We start from the raw sequence: 27481 nt of genomic DNA, 5'->3' as shown, positions 1-27481 counted from the left end.
CCAGGCAACTCTTACTGCTCTGTCCTCACGGCTCTCAGGTTACATCTTCCAGGCGCGGCCCCCAGGCTCCAAGAACTCAGCCTGGGCCTGCGGGGCTCAGCTCCCGGGAAGCTGCCTGGTTCTCCGTGCTCTTGCCTTGGCTCGTGGGGCGCCCTTCCTGGGAGAGCTGGTTGAGCCACAGCACCTGCGGCCAATTCCCCCATATCCGTGGGGCTGGGGAGCCCGGGCAGAGGCCGGTCACACTGGGGGCCGGTGCACGCACGTGCCGTGTTGCTTGCGGACAAGGCTGAGCGGACGGCCCTGGGAAATACGCCATCCCAGGTGGTTCGTCAGAAGCAGACAAGGACGTGTGTGAGAGTGATTCATAAGGCACGGCACCCAGGGAGCAGGGACGGGACAGGATGAGGAAGCAGAGAAAGAAAGCAAAGGCCACCCCAGGTAAAGCCCCAGCCTGGTCCAGGGGAGCCCTGGAGGGGCCTCACGTCCCCACACCTGCCAGGGGATGAAGACGCCCAGCCCTTCCCCCAAAGCACACAGGGACCAGGGCAGGGTATCCAGGTGCAGCAGGACAGACTCAGACCCACGTTCTTAGAGCTCATGGAGCCGTGGATGAACCGCCCAGGGGGGGTGGGCAGCTGGGGCAAAGATGACCAGCTGACTCTCCACCATGCCCTGTCACTGCCCAGCTCCCTTCCATCTTTGGGTCCAGTGGGAGGACACGGGTCACCCCAAGGCCAAGGGTGTATGTCCAGTGGCTTTCTCGTGTTCTCTTCTCCGTGTCTGTTGGTGATGGAATCGGGAAACTCTGGAAGCCACGAGCTAAAGGAAACCTGGGACCCTGTGTCACTCACAATGGGCTCGGGGTTACCTGTACAACTCCCGTCAATGGTTGCCCTGACTCATAAACTGATTTTATAAGGGACTTTAGAATGGTCAGCAGGACAGTGGCCCTTAAAGACACCCACATCCTAATCCCTGGAACCTGTGAGTACGCTCCCTCACGTGGCAAAGGGGAATGAAGTTTGCTAATCAGCTGACCTTGAGATGACAGTGTACCTTGGATGGTACAGTGGGCCCCTGGAATCATAGGTCCTTATATGTGGAGGAAGGGGGCAGGACAGAGCCAGAGGAGCTGTGACCACAGAAGCAGGGCAGAGAGACGCACGGTTCTTGGCTCTGAAGGTGGAGGAGGCAGCCACAAGCCAAGGAATGTGGGCAGCCTCCAGAAGCTAGAAAACCTGATTCTGCCCAACAGTCTCCAGGGAGAACGCAGCCCTGCCCATATCTTGATTTTAGCCTAGTGAGACCCAGATTGGACTTGCGGCCTCCGGAAGTGTAAGATGCTAAATACGTATCGCTTTCAACCACCGACTTGGTGATGACCTGTTACAGCAGCAGCAGGAACTAACCCCGAACTCTTCCAAGGCAGCCGCTGCTGTGGCCGTGACAGGAGCAGGTGAAGGGAGGGGTCTTCTGGAAGGTGCACGGTGTCTGCCATATTGGCTCCTACCCCCACCCTGCCAGCCCCACTCCTCCTCTCCCCTCCCCGCTGGACCAGTGGTCCCCCAAAACCTGGAATAAGTACAAATGAGAATGGAGGCTTTCTGGGTGGGAGCAGGTCAGCGGCTATTAGGACAGCAGGAACCCACAGGCCACCCCCAACAGGGCTGGCCCAGCCCAGCACTCCAACGTGGCAGGGGAGAAAGGGAGGCGCCCAGCAACACAGCCGTGATGGGAGAGTCTGTCTCTGCCTGGCTTTCTGTGACCCCATCCCAGAGCCATCAGTGGGGTCTGTGGCTCTCACTAGCGCTATATTATTTACCATTTCAGAAGCTGTCCCACAGCTCAGAAAGGACACCCAGGGCCCATGCGGCAGAACTACAGGGCCACTGCTCCGCGGTGCAACATGGCAGCCCCGACGGCCAGTCAGGGAGCACGTGCACAGAGGCGGCAAGAGGACCGGCGCCCCCTGGAATGGTGCAGTGTGCAGCCTGCACAGCCTTGCCCTGCAGCCCGGGTGCCCCCCTGGCGTTCCTCCCATGTCACCGATACTATGCTACAAAGAGATTTCATTGTTACAATTTCACGCCTACGCGGCAGCTGGAGCAGCTAAGCTTTCGGAAGATTCTGGACCTTGCAGAGGCTCCACGGCCGGGAAGTGGCAGAGGCTCCACGGCCGGGAAGTGGCAGCTCTGAGACCTGGAAACTCGGACTTGGGTCTAGGACACCAGCCACACCCTCACTTATCACCAGACGCTGCTGCTTCTCTCCCAAGGAGCCTGCGACGGCACAGAGATCGTCGTTCAGGAACGCCTGTCCCCATGAGCTGGTGATGAATTGCAAGCGTCCTCTTGCTGGATTCCATACCGCCTGCGAGTGGCACATGAGAAATGGACCTCCCTTTGACTAAAGGCTTAAGAATACTGGAACGAGCTGGGCCTGGGGGCTTGCCGCCTACAAGGGAAGGCTGCCTCGTGGTGAGGTTTGGATGGAACCCTTCCCCCACCAGCTTGGTCAGTCCAAGGTCCGTGCCTGGCCCGCCAGAGGGATGCCAGCCGTGGGGGTCCCCGCTTCCCCTGCAGCCCTGGAGCTCTTCCCCCTGCAGCCAGCAAGTGACCGCTCCCCAGGTGGGCCCTCCCAGCGTGGCGCCCGAGGACCACACGCCCTCCTCCTCTGGGAGAAACCGAGGCGGGTTGGCCGTGCGTATCCCTGGGGGCACGTGGCCCAGCCCCCCAGCCCGGCACCAGGGCTGCCGGTGTGACAGCTTCCTTCCCCTGGCAAAGATGTCTGCAGGGAACTGGGGCTCAGAAACGGATGGCAATGGAAAGCTACCCCCTCCCCAAGGCAACAGATGCAGCCCCCAACCTGCCCACAGCCACCCCGTCCTCTGGGAAAGGCAGCACTGGGGTGGATGCCACCATGCAGAGAGTGGGAGAGACAGCGGGGAGACGGGGAGGGGCTCAGAGCTCTGGAGAGAGGGGGTGACAGGGCTGTGTGTGTGTGGGGGGACACGTGTGCATACGGATATGCGTTCCCAGGTGTGTGTCTGCGATGTGTCCTATGTGCACGTGTAAGAGCGTCTAGTGCCTGTGTGTGTGTCTCTGCACATGTACCCTCATGTCTGGTGCGTCTGCCAGGTCTGCGCCTGTCCCCGCGTGTCCCTGCGCCTGTGTCCATGTGTCTCTAAGTGCTCGCCCCTGCGCCCGCCCCGCCGTCCAGCTGGCAGTGCACAGCTGGACCCGGGGGCTGTGCGCGCCTGCCCGATGAGAGGTGGCAGGTGTGTAATAAACCGTTAGTCACTGTCACGTTTCCAAGTAGCGGCAGCAGTGGCCTCCCCGGGAGGGGCTGACTGTGGGAGGCTGCTCCTGGCGGGTCTCCAGCTGTGAGCTGGGCCCCCCATTCCCCCCCCAGGCAGGGCCACAGCCTGACAGAGAGCAGCTGGCAGACGTGGGTCTTGTGCCCCTGCCCTGGGGCGGCCCCAGGGCAGGGGGCAGGGGCTCGCGCGTGCCAACCGGGGGAGGGGAGGGTCCGCGAGGGTCACGGTTTTGCAGGTTATTACCCAGAGCTGAGGCACTCGTGGGGGCGGGGGGTCAGGACCTGCACTGAGTGCGCTCCTGTCCTGGTTACTTTAATTCTCACACCTGCCCGCGAGCCAGGCACTTCCACTGGCCTTCCTTCCCATTCCTCAGATGAGGAAACTGAGGCACACTGCAAGAAGACACTTGTCCCAGGCTCAGAGAATGCTCGGGGCCTCCCTGCCCAGCACCTGCATGTCCCCTTTGCTGCCTGACACTCCGTCCCCAGCAGCCAGGGTCTGCAAGCCCCGCAGAGGGCTGGGTGGCCCCTTCCCTCGCTGAGTCCACATTGCGGAGAGGAAGGTGGGTACCGGGGCCGTCCTGGACATGGATGTCCACGTGACCATGCGCCGGCTCCCCCAACCTGCCCGCTCCGGCTCTCTAACAAGCAGTGTTTTCCGCCAGCTGCCCCCGCAGTGGGCCAGCAACAGGGAGGCCTGGGCTGGGGGCCGGTCTTGAGACTCAGTCCTCTTAGGGGCAGGACACACACAGGGACTCACTCTGAGGGCTCTCGGCCTAAGGGGCTGTTCCACGACCCTCCCTAGGTAAGAATGCAGGTGTCCACTCACTGTTCCCAGCCCGGGGCCCATGTGCCCCACGATAAACGCCTTGGGACTCCACACTCAGGTCCAACAACCCACGAGGGAGCTGCGTCTCCACCAATGGGGAAAGTGACGTGTCCAATGGGGCCGAGATGCGCGGACGGGGTCTCCAAGGCTGAAGGGGGAGGGGGTGAACGCCCACGCAGGAGAACGCTGGTCAGCATCTTCCCCGACTGGACACCCTCGTTCCCTCTGGCCTAAATGGGGTTACGCCGAGAGCCACGCGCCGGGACGCGTGTGGCGCAGCCACAAGGCGGGAGGGAGCACGGGCACACGCACCGGGCGGGCCCACCATCCCGTGGCGCACGACGGTGAAACCAAGCACTGCGGCAGCTGTGACAACAGAAGGACCTCGCAGCGCTGAGCCGGGCCCAGGAGACAAAGCTCACACCCCCAGGACACCGGCGAGTCAGGCAAACACAGGTGCGACGGAAACGGCAAATGGGACCTGGCGGGTCCCTCCGGGGGCGCCGGGGCATCCAGGTAGACGGAGCGTCCTAGGGCTGGGTTGGGTGGTGGTTCACGGGGACCCATTACATTATTTTTTAAACGAACGAGTGAACACAATGGAACGTAGAGATGAAAAAACAACAACCACCCAACCAAGGCCATCTGAATCAACCATGAGACAGTGTTAAGAAGCAGGGGAAGAAAAACAAGTCAGGCAGCCTCCTGGCTTTTCCCTGGAACGTGGCGGCCGCGGGGTGGGAGTCTGCGCCGGAACCTTCTCTGCGTGCTCCCTCGCTGCCGGGGGCAGCCTGATCGGCTCCAGCACTCAGAGACAATAAAAAGCTGTCACCTACCTGTGCCCGTGAGGTCCGGTCCGGCCCCGTCCAGGCTGCTCTGCTGAGACCGGGCTGGCCCCTGCTCCTGGGCGGTCCTGGGGCCCCTGGGCAGGCTCTCCGTTGGGGCGCCTGGCCGAGGCTCGGGCTCCCGGGAGGGAGGGTGGACGGCCGTCGATGCCTCGAGAGATGCAGAGGTGACCTGGAAGGACAGGGGAGGGGGGGACATGGTGAGTCTTGGTCACGCCTGCCAGGAGGTGCCCAAGGGGTGGGCCCCCTGGGCCGCTGGGTACCACCCCTCCCCCACGATGGCCTGGCTTTGTCATCAGGGACTCCGCGTGGCTGGCTCGGGGCAGCAGCAGAGCTGGCCCCAGACTGCCAGTGTGAGTCAGAACCAGCGACGGCCTCGCCCAGCAAACCTGCCCAGCAGCGTGGTGGACACCAGGCGATCACTGGGCACTGAGGATCCACTCCCAGGTCCCATCACTACCCAAGCCCCATTCTCTGCACGGAAGTTTGTAATAACTACCCACGAGTTAGTTGCAACTATAACCGTTAACCTAGTTAATCTTCAGTTCACCCCACAGGGCAGTCATCTCCCCCGCTTTTTCTGTCTTCAAAAAGAAATCGCAGTAAAACACACATTACCGTCTTGACCACTTTTAAGTGTACAACTCAGTGGCGTGAAGTCCAAACGCAACGTGCAACCATCCCCGGATCCATTTCGAGAACTTTCTCATCAACCCAAACGGAAATTCCACACCCACTAAACACTACCGCTCCGTACTCCCTCCCCCAGGCCCTGGCACCCACCGCCCTACTTTCCGTCTCTATGAATGTGACTATCCCGGTCACCCCACCCCCTTTCCACAGTTGGGGAAACTGAGGCTCAGAGAGGGGCAGTGGGGGCCTGAGGTCAGAGCTGCCAAGGCAGGGTCCACTCAGCGGAGCATCCTGGGCGCCAGGGTTCCAGGGTCTGAACAAGAGCAGTTCCCTGGGGGCCGGTCCCGGGGACTGGCGACGCCCCACGGCCCCGATTACGAGCTTCAGGGCCGCACGGCTGTCGAAAAGCAACTTCACGTTGACCCTGTTTTTCCAGGGATTAGGGCTATAAAACCAAAGTACCGGGGAGAGACGGACGGCGCTGCATCCAGGCTCCAGCAGCTCCACATGCGGGAGACGGATAAATTTACCGTTTGTTTCCGGGAACGCTTTAATTTATGGGATCCATATGGTGACACTGCCCAGACTGCAGCCCCCGCAAATCCCACAGGGGTGCTGGCGGCTTAGGCTGGAGCCAGGAGAGGGCGGCGCCGGGGCCCAGCACACTTCATTCACTCGCTGGCTCGCTCAGGGCCGGGGGCCCCTCAGCATGGCGGGGAGCCTGGAGCCCCTGTACGGACCCCGCCCCGCAGGCTTTTAGCTGCTCTGGCAACCTTGCCAACATCACTTCGGGAAACTCTGCCAGATGTAGGGCTGCCGTGTCCCCCTGTTAGTCCAGCCGAGCCCAGGGACTGTCTGTGGGGTGGTACCTCATCAGAGCAGGCAGCATTCTTGCAACCCCCTCGGGGCAGGCTGGCGGGGAGTGAAGGAGGGTGGCATTGTGCCCTGGCCTTGACCCTGCCCATGTGCTGGTGGAAAGCAGAGTGGGGTGAGGCCCACCTACTGCTTGTCCTCCTGGGGCTGGGGGACCAGGGTTCTGCTGGGGAAAGTGGCCGGGGGGATGCCGCATGGGGGTGGGGATGGCTCCCTGGATGAAGAGCTTGTGGGCATGAGGATGCCGTTTACTGAGCACCTACTACGTGCTACGGTTAATCCTCCCAACGGTCCTGTCTCGAACAAAAACATGGAAACACGAAGAGACAAAGTGGCCTGCCTGAGTCCCCACAGTAAGTGGAGGTGTCGGGATGTGAACTCAAGCAGCTGGGAGAAGACTCTGCTGTCACAAAGCATGCAGGGAACATGGCTTTTAAGTAGAAAACAGCAGATGGCAAAAGAGAACACTACTGGGTGGGAGGGCGTGCAGATGACAAGGTCTAGAGGAGTTTGATAATAGGAGAACTCCCCAAGGGCTGGAAAATTCCAGGCAGGCTTCCTGGAGCAGGTGGAATTTGAACTAGGCCTTCAAAGGGAGCAGGCTTTAAAGGAAGGGGGGGACAGGAAGGACAAGAGATTCAAACACACATCTCTGCGGGGACCACGGGGGTAAACCGGAAACAAGGCACTGGTAGGTGAGACTGTATGGGGCACCAGTGGGGGCCACATGGAAGGAAGCCAGCCCCGTCACGCCAGTTCTGATCTTTCAGGAGGAAGCGGGGAATCCATTTTTAAAAGCTGCACTCTCAGGATTCTTAAGTGTTGAAACAGGATGCAAACCCTCATACGCTGCTGCTGGGACTGTAAACTGGTGCAGCTGCTTTGGAGACGGCCTGGCAGATCGTCAAGGTCCAAACAGAGTCATCACAGGACCCACCAATTCCACTCCTAGGTAGATACCCCAGAGAACCGAAAACAGACGTCCACACAAAAACGTGCATCTAAATGTTCACGACAGCGCTCAGTTCGCAGGCAAATGACTTCTGCCAACGACGAACCTGCAGGTGGGTCCTTCCCCAGTCGGTCTCCCAGGTGAGAGCGAAGCCCCCCCCCCCCGATGCCTTGACCTGCAGCAGGGGCCCCCGCTGAGCGCGCGGTGATAGGTGTCTTGCTGTGAGCTGCTTGTGTGCAGTCCTTTGTTACACAGCAGTCGATAACTAATAAACCCCCAAAGCTCTAGAGCAGGGCCTGGCCCAGAAACACATGTTCCCTGGCACCACCGTGTGCCAGGCACCCTCCCTCCTCTGGTCCAGCTGTTCCCACCATGTTGACTCTTGTTGGAAGTAAAAGGATTCTACCCCCTTCTCCGGCGTTTGCCGGCAGCTGCCCGTGGACTCGAGAGGGCTCAGTCGCTGCTAACGGATGGGCGAGGCTGCCAGACACACGTGGGTGGGGAATACGCATTATCTCATGCTAGCATCATCGTAGGTGGAGGCAAGGGTTCTCAGCCAGAGCATCACATGGAAGCAGAGAGCAGCCTTTCCTCACCCTTCAAGGACAAATTTACAACAATGCCTGACTAATAAAAAGCAGACCCTCGAACCAACATATTCCTTGTGCCTTTTCTCCACCAGAGCCAAGAGTTCCAAGCTCACGGCCTGTCTTAATTTAAAGTGCTATTAGGACCGGGTCTGGGACATATACTGCTCCCTGCCCCGGGGACCCTGGAAATTGACAGCATCCCAGAGACCCATGGGGCCCTCGCAGAGCAAGCAGGATAAACTTTATTGTCCCCTTTATTTTCCTGGACCAGGGCCACTACATTTAAAGCGTCAGTTAACGGCGAAAGGCAAAAAGGGGGAAAATTTCCAGGGTTCTTTACCATAAAAGGGATTTGCAGCCCACCCCTGAATATCCCAATGAGATCGCGCCTTGTTACACTTCCTCCGGGGAACTGAGTGATTTCTGGAGAACAATGACTCCAGGTAAATTCGCACGTAGGGATGGGGATGGATAGCGGCAGAGAGCAGACACAGCACCCCTGCTTCACAGGGGAAAACCATGCAGCACTGCTGTCAGTACCCAGTTTATTTTATTAATTGTATTAGTCCGTGAGCTCCCCAAGTTTGAGAACTCCTGTTTTATCGTTCTGTAGAATTGTTTTATTGAGGTATAATTCATATACTATACAATTCGCCATACAGTTCAGTGGCTTAGAGAATAGTCATAGAGTGTGTAACCATCACCAGAATCCGTCTAGAACGTTCTCATTACCCGGTACCCATGAGCAGTCACTCCTCACGCCCCCACCCCGGCCCCCTGGCAACCCCTCATCTCCTTTCTGTCTCAATGGATTTGTCTCTTCTGGACATTTCATACAGGTGGACCCCGACACCATGTAGCCCTCTGTGTCTGGCTTCTTTCACTCAGCATAATGTCTCCCAGGCTCACCCATGTGGTAGCCTGTAAATGACGTACTTTAAAAAACAAGGGAAGTTCCAGTTTGAGGGCACACAGCGGCCCAGAGGCCACTGCACGAGACGCTAGGATTTCTCTCTCCAGCAGCCTCTCCAACAGGGACTGGCTAGCTGGCTGTTCCCAGAGCCTGCTTCCCTCTCCCTCCTGGGCACCCAGCCAGACTCTACCTCTCCGGCTCCCTGTAGTGAGATGGGGCCAGGCACTGGGTCCTGGGCACTCTCCCCAGCTGGGAGATCTTAGCAAAGTGACTTCACCTCTCCGGGCCTCAGTTTCCCCTTCTGCAAAATGGATTAATAACACAGCAAGTGTCTACCTCCAAGAGGGAGGGTGCCGGGGATTAGATGAGTTCTTTCTGCTAAAGCACTTGGTACACAGTAGGTGCTCAAGAAATGGCAGCTCATCTCATGACCTGACTGCATAAGCATCAGAAACGAGAGCCACAGGGGGACCCCACAGAGCCTGGAGGGGTGTGTGCTGGGGAAGCCTTCACGGCCTCGGCCTTCGCAGGGGGGCCCACCTAGCCTCTGGGCAGTTTCGGCCCCAGCTGGCAGGGACACCTTCTAGGCCCCCTTGCCCGCTGCTGACGCAGAGCCTGAGGCAGTCCCGGAGCCCCTTAACTCACGGGGGCGGGATCTGGGGCATGGGCTCCCCCACTTTTCCTGATCACCCTGAATCGTCTCTTTCCTCCAAATCGGCTCAAGATATGCTCCAGGAAGCTGGCTTTGCTGATCTTGAATAAAGTAGATGTGGGACTGAATCCTGAGTGCCACTTGCCTGTGGGTGTAACTAGGAGTAACAGGCAAGTCACAACTGCTTGGACCTCAGTTTATGCCTCTGGGAAATGGGCCCGTAACGCCTACCCTAGATTTACTGAGCACTTGCTATGTGCTAGGTATCCACCAAGCACCTGCTGTCTGTAGCCTGTTTCCTCCTCCCAACGACCCTACCTTAACTCCCACATTATAGGAGGAAACTGAGGCACAGAGAAGTCAAGTCAGCTGCCCAAGGTCACCCAGCCGGTCACAGTCAGAGCCCCCACAGCGCCGGCACCCAGCAGGTGCTCCCTGCATACTAGCAGGGCCCGATTCCTGTCCTCGCTGCCTCAGCAGACACACAGCAGCCGGGACTGTGGTCTCTGGCGCACAGGTTTATCCTGCGGCGGAGTGACGGTGGGTTTGCTGATGGTCTGCGGCTGATTTATGTGAAGACCAAGCCTGGGAAGATGAGACAAGAGCTGCAGGAGGCGGGAGAGGAAACGCCAGCATCCCGATGGCACAAAGGACGTGGCATCATCACCTGCCCTCGGCCGCGAGGAAAACTCAGACACAGGCGGGAAGCCAAGCTTGGGGAGAAAAGCCACCTCCCTCCCAAAGAGTGATGGCGGGGGGCCTGCCTTGGTTGGAGGGTGGGTGGGCACAGCCGGGTTGGTGGGAGACCTCTGCCAGCTGCCGGCGACACGTGGGTCACAGGCCCGGGGCCGTCTGTCCAGGAGCAACATAAGGGGGCACGGGCCAGCCCTACCACAGGGCCCCTCCTTCCCGTTTCCTGGTCCCCATGAGAGCCCACCCACAAAGACGCACTCGACCCTCTCTGGTGGGATTCCTTGTTCTGTGCCGCAAGCTGGTACATCAGAGGCCGCAAAACAGTATTTTACGCCCCTTAATTCCCTGTAATAGCTGCATAATGGCGAGCAGAGAACTCCAAATGCCGCAGTAAAGGGAACGATAAGGCTCCGGGTCAGGGGGAGATGGAGCTGCAGAACGCAGAGTCCCCGATAAGCAGACAACTAACGGGTTATTAAATGTGCGGTGCAGACGGGGCGTAATTGGAAAGTTATTAGATATGGAATACACACAGCACCCAGTAAATGAGTAATCAGGGGCTAATTAAGCTCACGCGACCCAGCAGATCGCGAGGGAAAGGCTGGTGGCTGCTACATCTGTGACAGCAATTAGGGGCGCTCCGGCTGCAGCGCGCGTGGGAAGGAGGTCGACGGCTCGGGCAGAGCAGCCCAGCCGGGGGTCTCGATCTGACTCTTTTCCCAGCCGAGACCCCCCGCCGGCTGCTCCCACCTCTCAGGGGCTGGAGGGAGGGGGCGGGGAGGCACCAGGTGCATCCGGCCTCAAAGACGAGAGGAGCCCAAGTGGACACAAGGTCCGGGACTCGGAAAAAACACAAAGAAGGTTTTATCCCTGGCTTCACATCCGACCAGGTGAGCACTCACTGCAGCCACCAGAGGGGACGGAAACAGTCATAACTCTCCCCCCAGATGATCTGCAAGGGGTGTGTGCAGGGTCACCTCCTGGAGCTTTGCGGTGGTTCTGCCACGTGGGCTAGGCGGGGAGAGTCATCAGCCCATTTTATAGACGGGGAAACTGAGGCTAAGAGGACCGGAAGTGGACAGAGCTCATCCCGCCTGCTTCCCCTTCCAGCAGGCACAGGACACCAGCGCCCTGCCCCGGGTGTCTCGAAAAGAGGAAGAGGACGGCAGCCAAGCTCGGTGGAGAAAAAGGGGCCAGAGGCAGTTAGGTGGCCAATGGGAGTGACCGTTTGGGTTCCAAGCTGGCGACCTTGGGCACGCTTTTAATGCCTCTGGGCCTCAGCTTCCTCGCCTGAAAAAGGGGGTGCTGACAGCCACACCCACGGCGCAGGGCAGTCATGGGGAGTTAGCCTGCGTGCAGCCCAGCCCAGGCCTGACGCACAGGAAGCCCATGAACGCATTTGTCAAAGCAAGAAAGAGCAGAACTAAGAGGGGGAGCCCAGTCCCTCCTGCCATAAAGAGAACTAGAGAGCCCCTGGTTCAAGACCTGGGGGCTGCCGGAGCTGAAAAGTCTCTGGGTTCGGCTGAAACCAGGCACCCTCTCCAAGCCAGGAGCTACTGCCTGTCCCTGATAGGCTGCAGCGGAAGGGTCATGGGCCATGACCCTAAAGCAGGAGGCTTGGGACAGAAATGCCTTTCACTGGTCACAGCTAAACGCTGACAGCACCTACTGAGCACCGGGCCCCATGCCAGCCTGTGCCGTGTCAGCCCTTGAAGCCTTGGCCCTGGTGGGGAGGAACTGTTGGGCCCCATTACTTAGTTGGGGAAACTGAGACACAGAAAGGGTGACTCACTGCCATGTGTGGACGGGGCAGGTGGGGCGTGATGTCCCTGGGAGCTTATTAGAAAGCCGGAGTCTGCTGCCAACAGCACTCAGAGCCTCGGGAGACACACCTGGCGGGACAGGTGCGGCTGGGAAGGCTGAGGCCACGGGGAGACTGGAGCTGGCCAGAGGCAGGCATGCCCAACTGCTGCTGCTCTTGTGGCTGAAAGGAACATTCCGGAAGGCACGGGCCCGGCCCCCTCCCTCAAGGGAGGCCTCTGAGCCAGCTGACCCCCTCATAAGTCCTGGGACAGAGCAGGGGGCTGCATGGAGGAATTCACTGTTTCCAGAGGCAAGCAGGTCTCCCCATGACTGCCTAGCAACAGAGCACGTGGGTGATGCTGGCGGAATCCAGGTCAGGCCCAGGGTCAGGGGTGAGGGCCCTCAGGGATGCGGGGGCTCCCGGAGTCCTTGACGTTAGTGCCGAACGCCAGTCCCTGGAGGCCGGCCGCGGGAGCTAGACTGATCTCAGACCAGTGAGGGCTCGACTCCCCGGCTCTCCTGGGGTGCCCCCTCCTACTCCTGCTGTGCCCACTCACCTTCCCCTCCTCCCAGGGCGAGAGCCTCCCACTGGTTCCTGGGCACACAGTCTTACCCACTTCACCCCCCCGCCAACCACTCCTTGGCCTGAGCCAGCTTTCCAAAACACTACGCTCACCCACCTGCACAAAATCCTTTACCAGAGGCTCCTCCACGCGGCCTCTCAGAGCCATGTGATTCGGGCCAGCCCAGCGTTTCAGCCTGTCGTGCCTCACATCCATCTACCTATCTACTTGACCGACCATGCAGCCATCCACCCATCCAACCACCTGTCTATCTGGCCGTCCATCTATCCATCGATCCAATCATCTGTCTATTCACCCACCAACCTATTCATCTACCTGCCCATCCATCCATCCATCCGTCCATCATCTGTCTATCCACCCACCTACCTATCCATCCACCTGTCTACCTGTCCAACTATCCATCCATCCACCCGTCTATCTGGCCATCTGGGATCAATCCTTTCATCCAGCTATCCGATCGTTCAGTCAAACATCCATCCATCTACTAAACATTTATTAAGCACCTATATTGCTAGGCACTGTGCCTGGGATACAGGAGCAAACAAAAAAGCTAAAAATGTCTGCCGTTAAGGAGGTGACATTCGGTCGGGGGAGACAGACAGTCAGCAAATACACATTTACACGACAGGTGGTAGGAGATGCCAGAAAGACAAACAGGAGAAGGGGACAGGAAGGAGGGGGGATGGGCAGTTAGAATTCTCCATAGGCTGGCCCCATTGAGAAGGGGACATCTGTGCAAAGACTTGAAGGAAACACGAGAGTTAGCCATGGAGATAGATATCTGTGGGAAGAGTGTTCCAGGAAGAGGGAACAGCAAACACAGTGGCCCTGAGGCGGGGAGCATGTTTGGAAACCTTTTCTGAAAAGGCCAGATCAGATTTTCAGCTTATGGGCCGTATGTTCTCTGTTGGAACTAAGCAACTTAGGCCTTGTAGCTCTAAGGCACACTTAAACAACGTGAACAGGAGCACTGTGTGGCTGTTCCAATAAACCTTTACTTACAGACACTGAAATTTGAATCTCATATAATTTTCACGCCGCGAAACATTACTCTCCCTTTGATTTTTTTTTTCTTGGCAATCATTTAAAGATGTAAAATCCATTTTTAGTCCATGGGCTGTATGGAAACTGGCTGTGGGCGAGGTTTGCCGATCCCTGCTCTACAAGCAGCAGGGTCCGTGTGGCTGCAGGGGTGGCGGTCGCGGTAGAGATGGAACACCATTTGCTGCGACTCCTAAACACACCTGGGGGAGAGGGGTCTGTGGGAGGACGGAACCTGAGCCTTGACTCGGAGCAGAGGCGAGGCTGGGAGACATGGAGGTGGTGAGGCCGCTGCAGGGGCTCCCTCTGGTTGCCTAGGTCCACCCGATGCAGGAAGGGCTGCGGAAGGACGTGTGTGCACCTCTACCGCTGGGCTCGTTACCTTCTGGTCTCCCCTGTAGGTGTCCTGTAAGGGGCTGAGGGCAGATGCAGAAACCATCTTGCCTGGTTCAAATCCCAGCTCCGCCACCTATGAGCTGTGTGCCTTCAGGCAAGTGACTCTACCTCTCTGGGCCTTGGCTTCCCTATCCGTAAAATGGTGAGGATGCCCCAGGTTCAGGGTTCGGGGTGGAAGCAACATAGGGGTCTGCTCACGAGCCACTGTCATGCCCATGAGTCCCCCCTCACCCCGAAACGCCCTCTGCCCCTCCCCAATTCCCTGCCTCCTTTTCAGCCAAGAGTCTGCCCCCCTCCCCTGGACTCTCCCCCAGCTCCCCTTCCCAGGCAGAGCCAGACCCTCCCTTGGACCACCTCCATTAGTGCCCTCATCTGAGTACCACTGATTCAGCTGTTACACTTCTGCCCCCACCAAGACTGTCGCTCCCCTGAACAGCACCTGGAGAACCCAGGTGCTGGCATGGTGTCCCCAACACAGCACAAAGAGGAGACATCTAAGTTATAGAAGGAACCATGTGGAAGCCTAGGGAACAGTGTTTTAGGCAGGGGGAACAGCCCATGCAAAGGCCCTGAGGCAGGAGAGTGCCTGGTATGCCTGAGGAACAGCAATGGGGCCCACATGGCTGAAGAGTGGGGGAAGCAATGGAGCCATGTTTTGTAGGGCCTTGTGGGCCCCTAAAGGACTCTGGCTCTCATTCAGAGTTAAGATGGGAACCGGGTGTGTGGGGGGGGGGTAGTTTCTGAGCCAAGGAGAGATGTGATCTGATTTTTGTCTTAACTTTAACTTTTTACGATGAGATGCTTCTAGATTCACATGCAGTCGTAAGAAATGATACAGGGAGATCCTGAGCACCCTTTGCTCAGTTTCCCCAATGGTAACATCTTACAAAACTGTAGTACAAGGTCACAGAAGGAAATGAACAGGACAACCTGCCTATCTTACGCAGACTTCCCCAGTGTGACCTGTACTTGCACGCGCGTGTATTTTGTTCTCTGCGGTGTTATCACCAGCACAGGCTCCTGTAACCACCTCCACAGCTGAGATACAGAAAGTCCCACCCTAAGCATCCCTTGTGACACCTCTTGATAAACACACCCAGCTGCCTCCCGCCCCAGACGACAAGCCCTGGCAACCACTGATCTGTTCCCCATTTCTACATTTCGCCATTTCAAGCTTGTTATGTAAATCGATCACAGTGGGTAACCCTCTGGGACCGGCTGTTTCCACTCAGCACGACTCCCTGGAGATTCACCAGGTTGTTGGGCATTTCAGTGGTTTGTTCCTTTTTCTTTTTTTTTTTTTAATAAATTTCTTTTTTTATTTTTGGCTGCGTTGGGTCTTTGTTGCTGTGCGTGGGCTTTCTCTAGTTGCGGCGAGCGGGGGCTACTCTCTTTGTTGCGGTGCGCGGGCTTCTCATGGCGGTGGCCTCTCCTGTTGCGGAGCACGGGCTCTAGGGCACGGGCTCAGTAGTTGTGGCGCACGGGCTTAGTTGCTCCGCGGCATGTGGGATCTTCCCAGACCAGGGCTCGAGCCCATGTCCCCTGTGTTGGCAGGAGGATTCTTAACCACTCTGCCACCAGGGAAGCCCCGGTTTGTTCCTTTTTATTACGGAGTTGTCGTCCACGGCATGGCCGTTCCAAAGCTTGGTAGCCCGTTGCCTGATTTCGGTGGAGGGAAGCCAGTTCCCTGCAGGTTGAGCTGCTTCCTCTGCCCCCACCCCAGGCTCACATCCCACCGCGGCCCTGGCCTTCCTCCTGTCTTCAGAGTCTGTGCCTGGCTTTACCTGCCAGCTCCCCATTAAGGGCCTGCCTCTCCCCCCGCTTTGGGAATCGACACCCTGTTTACCAGACGTGATGCTCTCGCACCTCTGCCCATAGCCTCCTTCGATGCCTCTGAACTGGGGAGGTCAGGAGGTTGATCGACAGTAACCCTTCTGCAGTTGCTCCCCATGCAAATGGGGATCAGAGATGTTTAGCAACCTGCCAAATGCCCCACAGCGGGAAGATGGGCAGACGCCCACCCTCATGTGCTTCAGTTACATCAAAGGCAGATTCTGTGGACCGGGGGGTGAGGGGGCCTGCCCTGGGCTCTGTGGGGGGGCTCAGCTCGACCCCACGCCTGCACCAAGGGGGGTTCGCCAGCTTCAGGTAAACACGACATAATTACTGTGGAGAGAACTGTGCTGTCTCAGCCAGGCAGTCCGTTTATCAGGCGCTGACAGTGCATTAGCTAAGTGATCACTAGACTATTAAATTTTTTCCCCAGCCCTTGCCAGGGGTATTACAGTGAAGAATGGCAGCTTAACCGCAGGGAAATTCTTCAGGGTGACAAAAATAAAAATAGCTCTAATTGAAGCTGATAAAAATTATACCCTTTAAAAACACACGTCGGGGGCTTCCCTGGTGGCGCAGTGGTTGAGAGTCCGCCTGCCGACGCAGGGGACGCGGGTTCGTGCCCCGGTCCGGGAAGATCCCACGTGCCGCAGAGCGGCTGGGCCCGTGAGCCATGGCCGCTGAGCCTGCGCGTCCGGAGCCTGGGCTCCGCAACGGGAGAGGCCACAGCAGTGAGAGGCCCGCGTACTGGAAAAAAACAAAACAGAACAAAACAAAAAACACATCGGGGTGCACTGGCTATAATGTAAATTAATGCCAGGGCAGGATTTCTGTCACAAGATCGTGGAAACACAGTGACAGCCACGGCAAACAGCCTCCCAGGGCGTCACATCTGCTGGGTCACGGCTCAGCAGCCTTGGGAGACAGCAGGCTGGGCTGGAGGCTGGCGCCCAGGGGCCTGCAGATGTGGCCTCACCCACCACCCAGCCCCTGCGGAGGGAAAGCGGTCAGGACATGGCCAGGGCCCTTGTCAACGTCACTGCCAAGAGTGCTGGTGTGTCCTGGCGGGCGTGCTGCGGGCCTGGGGGCAGAGGTGGCCGGGCCCTTAGCAGGCCAAGCCGGTGCTCCAACACCACTGCCATCGCAGGGCCCTGCTCGTTCAGCTGGATGCTGACTTGAAACTCCCCCATTAAAACGTGTTAATAAGAGAGGCCCCAGACAAACCGACAGAATCTGCGTGTTCTGGTCACAGCAGTGAGTGTCTCCCGGCAGCCAAAACGTTTCAGTTTGGTGCGTGCAAGAATGATGAATATAATGGCGATAAAATCCTAATAATCACAGGCGTAGCATCTGCTCTGCGCACCACGCTGTTTCAAGTACTTTCCACATGTTTTAATTCACTTAATCCTCGATACAACCGGTGAGGCAAACACTGTCATTATCATCATGGTGTTCCAGACGAGGGAGCGTGTCTGGAGGCCCAGAGAGATCGTGTAACCTGCCTGCAGGGCCAATCGGGGCTGAGCAGAGGTTGAGCCCACTCGGCCCCCTCCAGAGCTGCCCTCTGAACCCCCCTGCCAGCTGCCTCCAAGCCCAGCAGGGGACGGGCCCCTCGACCCACGGGCACTTGGCAAGCATCTCTGCTGGCCACCGAATCTGAACTCAGCACACAGCACGTGCAGCTGTGTTGGGGGATGGTCCTGCAAACCCTTGTAACGGGAGCAACAGATCTGACTCCACGTTAGCTCTGTCTCCTTTCCTTTCACCTTTGTATTGCTTTTGCTTCCAGTTAAGAATGTTGCCGGCGGCCTGAAATAGACAGGATATAGCCCACTCTCAAGGCTCTGATCTTTAAGGATATAACACTTTTCCATTCACATAGAGATGAAAAGTTGCAGAACAGAGAATAACATTTGTCTTGATGGAAGTTTACAGGAACGTCATATCCTGACCCAGGCGGACAGCTGCAAGAACAAAGGATTCCGACACCAAGAAGTTTGCAACAACTAACCATGCCCCTCCCTCCCTCACCTTGACTTTATTTGCTTGTTTGTTTTTTTGGCTGCGCCGTGTGGGGCTTGTGGGATCTTAGTTCCCAGACCAGGGATCAAATCTGTGCCCCCTGCAGTGGAAATGCAGAGTCTTAACCACTGGACCACCAGGGAAGTCCCCACCTTGATTTTATTGTTTTTTCTCAATACATTCTTAATGCTTTGTTCCCTCAACATTTTTTTTTCCCTGAACATTTTAAAAATATTTATGTATGTATGTATGTATGTATGTACGTATGTGGCTGCATCGGGTCTTCGTTGTGGCCTGTGGGGTCTTTCGTTGCGGCAGGCGGACTCTTCATTGAGGCACGCTGGCTTCTCTCTAGTTGTGGCACGCGAGCTTCCAGAGCGCACGGGCTCAGCAGTTGCGGTGCACGGGCTTAGCTGCCCTGCGGCATATGGGATCTTAGTTCCCTGACCAGGGATCGAACCCGCATCCTCTGCATTGGAAGGTGGATTCTTAACCACCGTGCCACCAAGGAAGTCACCCCACCTTGACTTTAAAAGGGCTTTACTGAAACCCTTCGGGGAGTTCAGGGTTTTGGGGGCATGAGCCACCTGTGTCCTTGCCTGGCCCTGCAATAAACCCTTCTCTGCTCCAAGCTCCGATGTTTCGGTATTGTCTGCCCTCACCGGGCGTCAGGCACACACACCTGCGTTCGGTAGAGCTCACGCTTATTTTGACAAGCCTTGTGCAATTCTATTTTGACTACACCTTCAACCTACTGGGGTTGAGAAAATTCACCTAGATTTCCTACAGCTCCCCCTGACTCAAAGCTGGGCTGGATATGCATGGGTGGGGGGGCTCTGAAGAAAAAACAGACCTAGGAATTAATTCTGGAATATTAATTGGGCCCCTGCCCTGTGCCAGGCACTGGAGATTCAGAGCAAAGGCAGGGAAAGTTCCAGGCCTCTTGCTGCTGACGTTTCAGGTTGGAAGAAGACAGATAATAGCACAGCCGCTCCTTCTGGGTCCACAGGCAAAGAGGAAAGGCATCAAAAATGAAAATCCAAACACGGTCTTATGATGTAAAGACACAAGTCAAAATCTAAGCATTTGACCAGCAAAGGATTTTAAGCTTACTCTTTTAAAAAGAATAAAGGGAAAGATTAGAAAGAATCTCTCATTTTCTCTCTCTTTCCGTGAGCGTGCACATGTACACACACACACACACACACACACACACACACACACACACACACACACACACACACACACACACACACACACACACCCATTTCCAGGGAAAGAAATCTAATAATGGGAGAAACATTGAGAAGAGCGACTTTTGTGGCTTTGCACTGCTGTCTTCCCTGAAAAGATCTGAAGGGAATAATTGACTGGAGTGAGTCCTGATTGAGGTGGAAAGGGGAAAAGTAAAAGTGGGAAATGAAGATAGGAGCTTCTAGAAAGGGTACAGCTTGTGGGCACGTCATGCCAGGGCTGGGTCAGCCCTGCCGGCCGTTTGTTCAGAGGAATCACGGGAGACCCCGGGGCTGACCCAGATACACGTACCCCTTTCCCAGGAGGGAAGAGATGCCCCACGATGGAAATGACAGGCCAGCTAGGCAGACTCCAGGACAAATCACTAGGCGGGGTATGTGATCCCACACAGCATTAACTTGGGCCACAGCAGCCGCCTGGGTCAGACCCGGGCCCCCCTGGGGGCACAGATGCCCCGCTTTGACCTCACGCAATCACCTGCCTGAATGCTAAGATCAGGGACGCCAACGGGAAGAGCTGTGACTTGGCCCATCACGTGCCCGGCCGCGCTCTGCACACGTCACCTTATTTCATCCTGAAGCAACAGTATCGGTAATAACCAGGAGGTTGACAGCAGCCTCCATCTACTAAAGCTTTCCTGGACTCAGGCAGCGACTCCTTCCCTGTGGGCTGTGTGGCCCCAGAGAAGTTACTAAACCTCTCTGGACCCCAGTTTCCTCACCTGTAAAATGGTCATGATGATAGTATCCACTTCACAGAAAGAAAAGAAAAAAGACTCAAGACACACGCGCTTAGAACACAACCTGGCCCTCAGGAGCTGCTCAAGAAAGCCCACATGGTGCTTCCCTGGTGGCGCAGGGGTTAAGAATCCGCCCGCCAATGCAGGGGACACGGGTTTGAGCCCTGGTCCGGGAAGATCCCACATGCCACGCAGCAACTAAGCCCGTGCGCCACAACTAGTGAGCCTGCGCTCTAGAGCCCGCGAGCCACAGCTACTGAAGCCCGTATGCCTAGAGCCTGTGCTCCACAACAAGAGAAGCCACCGCAACGACAAGCCCACGCACCGCAACGAAGAGTAGCCCCGTTCGCCACAACTAGAGAAAGCCCACGCGCAGTGACGAAGACCCGATGCCGCCAAAAATAAATAAATAAAATAAATAAATTTTCATATATGTATAAAAGAAAGCCCAGATGATTTTATTTTTCCTTATGGCCGACCCCTTGAGATAATTACTTAATGTCATTTGATTGATGTGCCGAGCGCTGTTCAAACACTTTGTACCTCTTAACTGGCTTGATTCTCCTCACACGCCTACGAGGTAGGTTCTACCATATTACACACCCACTTTATGGATGAGACCAAGGCACAGAAGAGGTAAGTCAGCTGCCCCAGGTCACCTGGCACCCGCTCCGCACCTAGATGCTGTCATGCTGTCTGTTAACCTCCACGCAAAACCGTCCCCGAGAACAGCCGGAAAGTTCAGAGGGCACTCAGGGTCCCCCCTCACCTTACAAAGGCAACGTCATACACACGGCTGGCCAGAGGTGAAGCAAGATACAGATGAAGGTGAGTGTGGAGACGCAGAGGGATAGAGATCTAATACTGCGATGGTCAGAAAGGAGAATAAAGTGGGCATAAAATGGGGAGGGAGGGATGCGGGGGAGTCAGCCCTTCTGTGGGAGGCAAAGGGCCCTGACTCCAGGGGAAGAGCAGAGGAGAGAGGGAGGGAGAGGGAGACGGAGCCTGGGAGCACGAGGCTCCAGGAATAGGAAGGGGCCCTCCCTCTGTCCCGCATCCATTCTCCAGATCTTCATTCTGATGCTGCGTTTCTTTTGATCATCATGAAAAAGGAAAACCACCACTGGCACCTTGCGAGCAGAGGGGCTGGCGTGATGGGGCGCAGCTCCCGCGGGGCTGGGAAGGCACAGAGCAGCCGGCTTTGTCTGTGTAATCTCTGTCTCGTTGCAAAGATGAATGGGAGCTTAGGGAGGTTTCCAGCATCCCCAAATCTCAGAGGTGGGAGGAACCTGAAACGCTGTCTGCCTCATGTTTCTCAAACTCTGGGATGTGTCCCACATGGGAGCAATTTTTTTTTTTAAAGAGAATGGAATAAAATCAAAAAAAAAAATACTGTAATGCACCGCATGTAGTAAAAATATTTTGTGAAACTTACGTTTCAGGTACTGATGTATATCAGTGTCACCTCGGACGGGGGCCCTGTATTTGAAGTCCACCTCTTTTCTGGCCTCCCCCCAGGTACCCCCAAGGGCGAGGAGTCTGTGAGGCCAAGAGGCCACACCCCACTGCCGTTATGCTCTCAAACCCTGCCCCCAGTTCCAGGACCCAGGGCCCCTGCTTGCGTGCCCAAGTGCACGTCCTGAGCCGTGCAAGCCTCTCTCCAGTGTGTCCCGCTGAGAAGAGGACCCCTGCCCTGCCGGACAGCCCATCCTGAAGGGTGGCCAAAGGGCAGCGTGGCTGGAACTTGGACAAGCAGGCTGGGTGTCCAAGTGTGGGAGCCCTGTGTGATGCAGGATGCAAGGCCAGGCAAGAAGACGGAATGGGCACAAGTCTCTGTCTGTCCACTGTCCCCAACCCCGCAGATGCTGGGGCAGACCTGGGGTGTGCGTGTGTGCGAGCATGTGTGCGCACGCGTGAATGTGCACGTGGATGCACGCATTTGTGTGTTCGTGTAGGCACACGTGCCTGTATGTGAGCACATACGTATGCACACAGGTACACACGTGCGCCGCTAAACAGGTGTGTGCGCACACACGAATCACATTGTGCAAGCAGGCATGTGTGCACGCATGCGTGTGTGTATACGTGTGTGCACATGTGAACCACATGTATGGCTTTGGCACGGGGTTGTATGCACCAGTGTGCCTTGTATGTGAGCACGTGGAGTGCCCATGTGAATGCGTGTGAGCGTGTGTGTGCACACACGATGCACTGCCCGTGTTCAGGAGCGCACAGTCTAGCAGTTGGAGGGGGCTGCCCCATCCACCCGCCTTCACCAAGGGGGCGGGCGCTCTGATTCCGCACCACACCTCTGCCCTCCCCTGTGGGGCTCCCTTACCGCCAGCACCTTGGATATTCTGTCTTCAAAGTCTGATGCTCAGACTGGGAGCTCCCTGAGCAAACCCTTGCCAACCTCCTGGCCCAGAGCCAGGCTTCATAAAAGTTTGTTGAATGAATAACTGAAAGAACACAGAATCCAGCAGCCAAGCCCCAAGCATCACGGAGTCCCACCCAGCAGGAGAAGGGTTAATGGAGGCTCCCAAATGAGCCCGCTGATCACCAAGGCCCGAGGCACAGCCCAGAGACTTCTAGAAGGACGCCAGCCCACACCTGAGTCCGAAGCAGCCCCCATGCTCCATTCTGTCACAGCCCCGAGATGCTGGGGACTCTTTAGGGAACCCTAAGGTGAGCAGGAAAACTCCACACAAATACTTATTGGGCGTGAGGGGTAGGAAGTCCCCACCTGTGCCCAGCGTGGCAGTGGCTTCCTCAGAGGCCTCCCACCAGGCATCTGCTTTCCGTGGCCTTGAGGTTCCCAACTCTAAAATGGGGGTGATCCTTTCTCCCCCTCCCTCCCTCCTCCCTCCCTCGCAGAATTTGTCGTTACCATTGCTGTTGCTGGTACGGGACTGCCACCGGCAGTGGAGGGGCTCCACGCGCCCCGGATGGGGGAGCCTGTGCAAAGGAGAGGGGGCTGCCTGGAAGTCGGGTTGGCCCAACGAACACCCATTTTATGTTATTTATTTATTGAGGCTGCGCCGGGTCTTAGTTGCGGCACGGGGCCTTCGTTGCCGCGTGTGGGATCTTCGTTGCGGCACGCAGACTCTAGGTCCCCGACCAGGCATCGATCCCGAGCCCCCTGCTTTGGGAGCGTGGAGTCTTAACCACTGACCCCAGGGAAGTCCCCCAACACCCGTTTCAAACTTCACGCTCGGGTTATTTAGGACACCCGGTGGGGCTGGTCGAGATGAAGGGGGACTAAAGCCCCCAAGCCTTCCCTTGGCTGCACAGCTCACTAAGGGGGTGGCCCGAGGACGGGCACGCTGCTCACAGAAGCCAGGCTGGGCCGGCAGAGGGAGGCCCCCGGGTGCCCTGCACGGGGGTGGGGGGGGCAGCTCTGCAGCGGGACAGAGCAGAGGAGGGGCGTGCCCAGAGCGCTGCCTTCTCCTGCGGCCACAGAGCCGCCCCACGGGCGAGCGGGGCCCTGGGTGAGCGTCCTGAGCCAGTGAGGGGACCGGGGGACTAGGCGGCCTTTCTGCGCTGGGCCTCCTGAGTGAAGGGCGAACACCCCCACTTTACAGATGGGGAAGTTGAGGCTCGAGAGGAAGGTGGTCCGCCGAGGTCCCCGGGCTCCCGTGGGGGCAGAGGAGCCAGGCGCCCCCCCCCCCCGGGGCTTGTGGCTCCCTGTCCCTGGCGATGCCCCCCACCCCCGGGAACAGGCGCCCCAGCATCTAGAGGAGCCAGATCTGCACAGCGGCCTCCGCCTCCAGCAGCTCCAGAGGCCCTGCCTTGTGTGCTCAGCCAGCCTCGAGGCTGCCACGGTGCCAACTCACTGGCTCCTTGCTAATTACTCATTTTTGCAGATCAAAGGCCTCGTTTATTAAAAAGTGGATTGGACCTGCCTGCTTGCCTCCCTAGGAAACAAAGCTAAGACAGTACAGCCTCCGCCTCCGCCTCCCAGCCCTGCCTTCCACCAGAGCCCTGCCCTCCGCCCGCCCCGGCTTTGCAGAGCGAGCCCCCACGCACACCACCCTGCACAGCAGCGGCAGTGGGCCTGAGGCCGTGAAGGGCAGAGTCAGCTCAGGGAAGCGGCTCACCTGCACCCGGGGCCGGGCCAGTGGTGTGGGGCTGGCTGGGCTCAGGGGAGGGCGGGGAAGGGGCTGGGGTCTCCAGCGAGGGGTCCCACAGCCCCATTGAAGGGCTCCTGCCTGAGCAGCCCACCCCTCTCCCAGGGCCCCTGCCCCTCGAAGCTCACCCTCCAGGCAGGATACCAGGGTGAGACCGACGCTGCAGGAAGGAGCTCGGCCTCCTAGGATGACCCTCTGACGCTGAGGGTCAGAGACAGGACAAAGGGCCTCAGGGAAGGGAAAGTGAGAAGGGGGTGCCCACCAGGCATGCAGCCACCCAGCCCAGGTGTCGGGAGGCCGTGAATGCTACTGCGTGACCTTGGGCAAGTCACTTCACCTCTCTGAGCCTTCACTGCCCCATCTGGAAAGTGTGGCCAATGGTGGTCCTTATTTTGTAAACTTGCTGGAGGATTCTATGAGTTAAGAAATATAGGGCTTCCCTGATGGCGCAGCGGTTGGGAGTCTGCCTACTGATGCAGGGGACACGGGTTCGTGCCCCAGTCCGGGAGGATCCCACATGCTGTGGAGCGGCTGGGCCCGTGAGCCATGGCCGCTGAGCCTGCGCATCCGGAGCCTGTGCTCCGAAACAAGAGAGGCCACGATAGTGAGAGGCCCGCGCACCGCGATGAAGAGTGGCCCCCGCTTGCCACAACTAGAGAAAGCCCTCGCACAGAAACGAAGACCCAACACAGCAAAAATAAATTAATTAATAAACTCCTACCCCCAACATCTTAAAAAAAAAAAAAAAGAAATATAAAGTACACGGCGTATACTCTCCAAACACTTGGGCTAGTTTTGACGTTATTCGGAAGGGATTATGCAGGTGGGTCCATGAACCCGATTATCCGGCACGCAGACCCAGGGACGGGTGGAGCGGCAGCCCCATCTCGTGGCCGAGGGCAACACAGCCCTAGAAGACGGTGCAGCAGCGTTGCGTTTTCCCACCTCTAGGTAAGAGTCCTGTTTGGTACCTGCCCCACCTGGCAGGATGTGACTCAGAGTCTGGGCCCCCCCACCCTGTGCTTGAGGCTGCCCGTGGGGCCGCAGGTGCAGGAGAGGGGCCCCTGGGGTCCCCGGCAGATGCCCAGAGCCTGGAGCAGAGCAGCTGAGACACCTCAGAGGCAGCCAAACTGGTCCCGCACCTTGAGGCTCCGCGTCAAGGCAGGAAGCATCCAGGGGACACGGAATCACCACAAAGGTGACGCAGGTGTCCACACCCCCTTCATCATGAGGTCTCAGGCCCTGACACACACACTCATTAACTCCCTGGCGTCCACCTGAGGGGGAGGTCCTGTGCCCACACTTCCTGCACCAGGCCCTGCTCTGGGCCTTACAACATCAAAAGAGATGCAAATATCAGAAGCATTTCCTTGTTTTCTACAAGAGAAGCCTGAGCTCAGAAAGGTTAGGCATCTTGCCCCAGGTCACACAGCAGCCTCTGAACTTGGTCTCTCTAACTCTCATCTGGTTGGTTGGATTAACTCCTGTCAGGCTGGGCAAGGTGAGCAGTTAACAGCTCCTATGTGCCCTGGGCCAGCCAACTCCCTGCAAGCCCTCGGCCTCCCCAAGGGCCTGGTCCAAGCAAGGGAAGGTCTGGCCCCAGGCTCCCAGGGCCCACCCTTGGCCACGGATACTTGCCAAAGAGGGGCGGGAGAAGCCTGAGAGAGGGTCTGGGGACCAGACAGATGTCACTTGGAAACATTTTAAATAATGCAATATCTCAAACATACAGAAAATAATGTAGCAAGCACACAGCTGCCCACTTCTTGCCCACATGTACCCCCCCCCCCAATGCAGCAGAGCTGGACACCACTGTGCAGACAGCATCCCTGCCCGAGAGCCTGCAGAGCCCCGGGCTTGCCGGTCACTGTAGCATGGCTGTCACTCAGCAGAGGCATCAGTTTCTTGTGGCCACTGTAACAGCGACCACAAGCTCGGTCCTGAAAACAACACCCCTTCATTCTCTTACAGTTTGGAGGGCACAAGTCCGCCCCGGGTCTCAGGGAGCTAAAATCAGGTGTGGGCAGGCGTGGTTCCTTCCAGAGGGTCCAGGGGAGCTCCTCGTCTTTTCCAGTTTCTAAAGGCGCCTACATCCCCTGGCTCGGGGCCTCTTCCTCACGTCACTCCAGCTCTTACTTCTGCCGTCTCATGGCCTACTGCCTTTTCTGTAGAATGCCCCCCACCTCTCTCTCATAAGGACCCCAGGGGGACACCGGTCCCACCCGGATAATCCAGGATCCCCATCGCCAGGTCCTTAACTTAATCACACTACGAAGCTCCTTTGGCCACGTCAGGTCACATACACACGGGTTCTGTGGATTGGAACGTGGACATCTTGGGGACCATCATTCAGCCTGGCACAGCAGGCATTTAACAAATGTTGCTTGGGACCACCCTGGCGGTCCTGTGGTTAGGACTCTGCGCTTCCACTGCAGGGGGGCACGGGGTCAACCCCTGGTCGGGGAGCTAGGATCCCACATGCCCTGCAGCATGGCCAAAAAACCCAAAAAGCAAAAAAAAAAAACAACAAAAAAACCCAAACGTGGCTTTGCTCCTGTTTCTTCCCACTCTTCACCGTCACAGGAAGACCTCGTGGACCCCAGGGAGGCGGCAGAGCACGGGCAGGTAGGGGCAGAAGCACAGGAATGACAGCTAAGGGGCCAGGGGTCCGGGCTGGGGCTCTCAGGTAAAGCGGCTTGGAGAAAGGGGTCTGGCACCTGCCTCTCGAGCCCCCTGGCCACGCCCATGATGGGGGGAGTGTCTGTCCCCCCGCCCGGGAGGGATGCTGTGCCCTGGGTTCCGCCCACCCACCGCCCAGCCTCCCCTCCCCCAGCCCTTCTTTCCAGGCAGCCCCAAGTTACAGTTTTAATGAGTTCCTTGCCCTCTAATTAGCAGGTACGGCTTTGAAAGGAAGCGCCTGGTGTTTACCTTGCAAGGAGTCTTTAATAACCAAACCCAAGGAATCGAGGGCTGGCTCCCACCTAATCCCCATCTGAACAGCAGGCTTAACGAGGCTTGGCACCGGTGAACCGTCCTGCCCTCTCCCAGGCGCCCCGCAGAGCCCCGCAGCGTCCCCGGGCTCGTTCCCGAGCAGCTTCGGCCCTGCCAGGAGGCGCCCCGGCAGCCCAGGGGGACTGAGGCCTGGGGGCCAGCATGGGCTCAGATCGGGCGGCGTCCTACAGGCCACTCTGTGTCCCCGAGCTGGCAGGGGACAGGGGGCCGGGCCCTGCCTCAGCACCGACCAGGAGCCCAGCCTGTCCTGAAGCTTCACCTGTCCAGCGGCTGACACCCTGATGTCGTCCTGTGTCATCCCAGGCCCCTGGGGGCGCTGAGACCTGTACACCCAGGGCCCTGGGCACTGCGTAGGCACCTCCTGGATTAATTTCA

General features: G+C 57.7%; 1 protein-coding gene across 3 annotated transcripts in view; it reads right to left on the bottom strand.

Annotated features, from left to right (window-relative positions):
* GSE1 (Gse1 coiled-coil protein) overlaps positions 1–27481 on the bottom strand; it is a 416808-nt gene that overhangs the window by 253900 nt on the left and 135427 nt on the right. For all 3 annotated transcript variants that reach the window (XM_060132504.1, XM_060132503.1, XM_060132505.1), the window contains exon 2: positions 4981–5161. In XM_060132504.1, coding sequence (XP_059988487.1) covers positions 4981–5161 — 181 coding nt within the window. The remainder of the gene's footprint in view (positions 1–4980; positions 5162–27481) is intronic.

The sequence above is a fragment of the Lagenorhynchus albirostris genome, chromosome 19 (genome assembly GCF_949774975.1).
Source record: "Lagenorhynchus albirostris chromosome 19, mLagAlb1.1, whole genome shotgun sequence".
Lineage (NCBI taxonomy): Eukaryota > Metazoa > Chordata > Mammalia > Artiodactyla > Delphinidae > Lagenorhynchus > Lagenorhynchus albirostris.
This window is presented reverse-complemented; position numbering and strand designations above follow the sequence as displayed.